At 41.8% G+C, this 2348-nt stretch overlaps 1 protein-coding gene across 1 annotated transcript in view; it reads right to left on the reverse strand.

Annotated features, from left to right (window-relative positions):
- Positions 1-2348, reverse strand: part of PHC1 (polyhomeotic homolog 1) — a 22879-nt gene that overhangs the window by 1637 nt on the left and 18894 nt on the right. Inside the window, exons 11-13 of the mRNA XM_012809347.2 lie at positions 1334-1442; positions 984-1134; positions 257-526 (exon numbers count right to left, since the gene is read on the reverse strand). Of these exons, the coding sequence (XP_012664801.1) occupies positions 257-526; positions 984-1134; positions 1334-1442 (530 nt within the window). The remainder of the gene's footprint in view (positions 1-256; positions 527-983; positions 1135-1333; positions 1443-2348) is intronic.

Here is a 2348-nt window from a genome sequence, read left to right on the forward strand (position 1 = left end):
AAAAAAAAAGAACTTACAAACAGCCCTGCCTTGAAGGGAATGGGGCAACAAAGATCTTTAGTTTTTAATCTCTATTGAAAACTTTTACCACAGTGGGTATCACAGTTAAATTACCCTAAAAATGTATTTATCCAAAGCTTATTGCTGAGAAATATAAGAAATGAAAATCAAACACTGAAAACATGCTAACATGATAGAAGACACTATCAACCCTGAAAGAAATACAAAAGTTCTTACTGGGTGACCTAAGGAAAACAACCTGGGTTCTAAGGTTCTGTTGGAGACCCTCAGTACCTTGAAGAGACGCAATAAACTCATACACCTCCTCTACACTCCAACGGCTGGGATTACTGGACAGGAACACAGGGTTGATGCCGTGCAATTCCGGTGTAGGTGGAGCCATATTGGGATTACCCAGGTCACGGTCTCCATGCCCAGCTCTTACTGATAAAGGCCCAGGAGATGTTGGAGAGAGTGCTTCATCATAACTGGAATTATCTGAACCCCGGCTAGAGTCCTCTTGACCCTACAGAGAAAACAGCAAACTGGTGAGGTCAGAATAACAGTCAAAAAGCTCCTTTCTCCATCCCAGCCCAACCACCCTGGGCTTGGCACAAGAAAACACATCACAAGTGAAATGATCTGCACTTCCTTTGCAAATGCCCAAAGTCTACTCTCAAGTATCTTTCAAGTATAAACTGTTATCACTTCCTTTATTCTCTTGTCCTAATAATTGATCTAGATTTTCACTACTCAAATATAGTGTAAGGAATAAGAGATACATGAACCAGAAGTAAGGGTAAGAAAATAAAGGAGGTCAGGATCTCTTGCAATTTGTAGTAATCAACGTAAAAACCAGTGTTTTGGGCCTCTGAAGAAGTAAAACACACCTCTATAGGCTTTTACCTGAGCAAAGGAATATGGCCTATAGGGGAAGAAAAAAGTCCATTTTAAAGGCAGTGGATTCTGCAACAGCAGCTCACCCGGTGGCGTTTGCCCTGAATCTTAGCACGGGCAATGTCAGAGGAGCTGCGGCGGGGTCCACGCCTGCGAACACGAGCATAGTTGGCTTCTTGAAACTCTTTCATTTTTTTCCTCTTCAGCCGGAACTGATGGCTACAACTCACATTGTACCTACAGGACAGGCCATGTACAGGATGTCAAAGGTACTATAGAAGACCATGTGGATTTGATATTTTAAGAGCTGATGTGGACAAGGGAATGAAAGCAAAGGGGGAGACAAAATACCAGCTGTGAGATTATTCTGGGGGAGGGATATATCATTACATAGAGATATCAGTGTTGAGGGCAAGAATGAAGGTGCCTAGAGTACCTCTTAGCACAAGTCATGGAGCAGAACCTCTTGGAACCACGAAACTGCTCTGCAGGGGCATACTTCCCACAGTACTCGCACTTGAGGAGATTCGCCTTCTTCTCTAACTCTGAAAAATAAGGCATCACTGGCAGTCACCGTGAGTTTCTGCTATCTCCTCTGGTAGCTAGATTCTAATTATTCTCAGGGTCTGCTGCCAAAGACTTACACAATTGGAGAATCCCTTAAAAAGTCCAAAATCCAAGGCCAGGCATGGTGGCTCATGCCTGTAATCCTAGCACCCTCGGAGAGACTAAGACAGGTAGATTGCTTGAACTCAGGAGTTCAAGACCAGCCTGAGCAGAAGCAAGACCCCATCTCTACTAAAAATAGAAAAACTAGTTGGCATTGTGGTGGGCACCTGTAGTCCCAGCTACTCGGGAGGCTGAAGCAAGAGGATCACTGGAACCCAAGAGTTTGAGGTTGCTGTGACCTATGACGCCACAGTACTCTACCCAGGACAACAGAATAAGACTCTGTCTCAAAAAAAAGTTCAAAATCCAAAACCATGAGGACTCCTCCCTTTAGAATAGTATTAAGTCTTTAAAGACTTTCTGACCCCTAAGCAAAACTATTTCCATTTAAGATCTCTTACTAATTTTATCCTAATTCATACTCTGAGTTCAGATATTCCATATATGAATAGGAGAGAGGAACTAATTACTAAGACCTAGAAATATGTAAGATCTCCCTCCCACAAAGATTTCTAAAAGCAGGGGGTAAATGTAAACAAAAGTCCTTAATCTGGATTATAAAATCTAGAATAAAGAGAATGATAAATTAAAAATATAAATGTACTATTTTAGATCATCTTCTGAAAAATACATTCTTACAGTAAAGAATAATTTAACAGATTACTTTAGCTTGATAAAATTCTCTTAATCTTGCTGCTTGGTGGTACATGCCTATTGTCCCAGCTATTGGGGAGGCTGAGGTAGGAGGATCCCTTGAGCCTAAGACTTGGGGGCTACAGTGA

The sequence above is a fragment of the Otolemur garnettii genome, unplaced genomic scaffold, assembly GCF_000181295.1.
Source record: "Otolemur garnettii isolate 467f Iridium unplaced genomic scaffold, OtoGar3 scaffold00104, whole genome shotgun sequence".
Classification (NCBI taxonomy): Eukaryota; Metazoa; Chordata; class Mammalia; order Primates; family Galagidae; genus Otolemur; species Otolemur garnettii.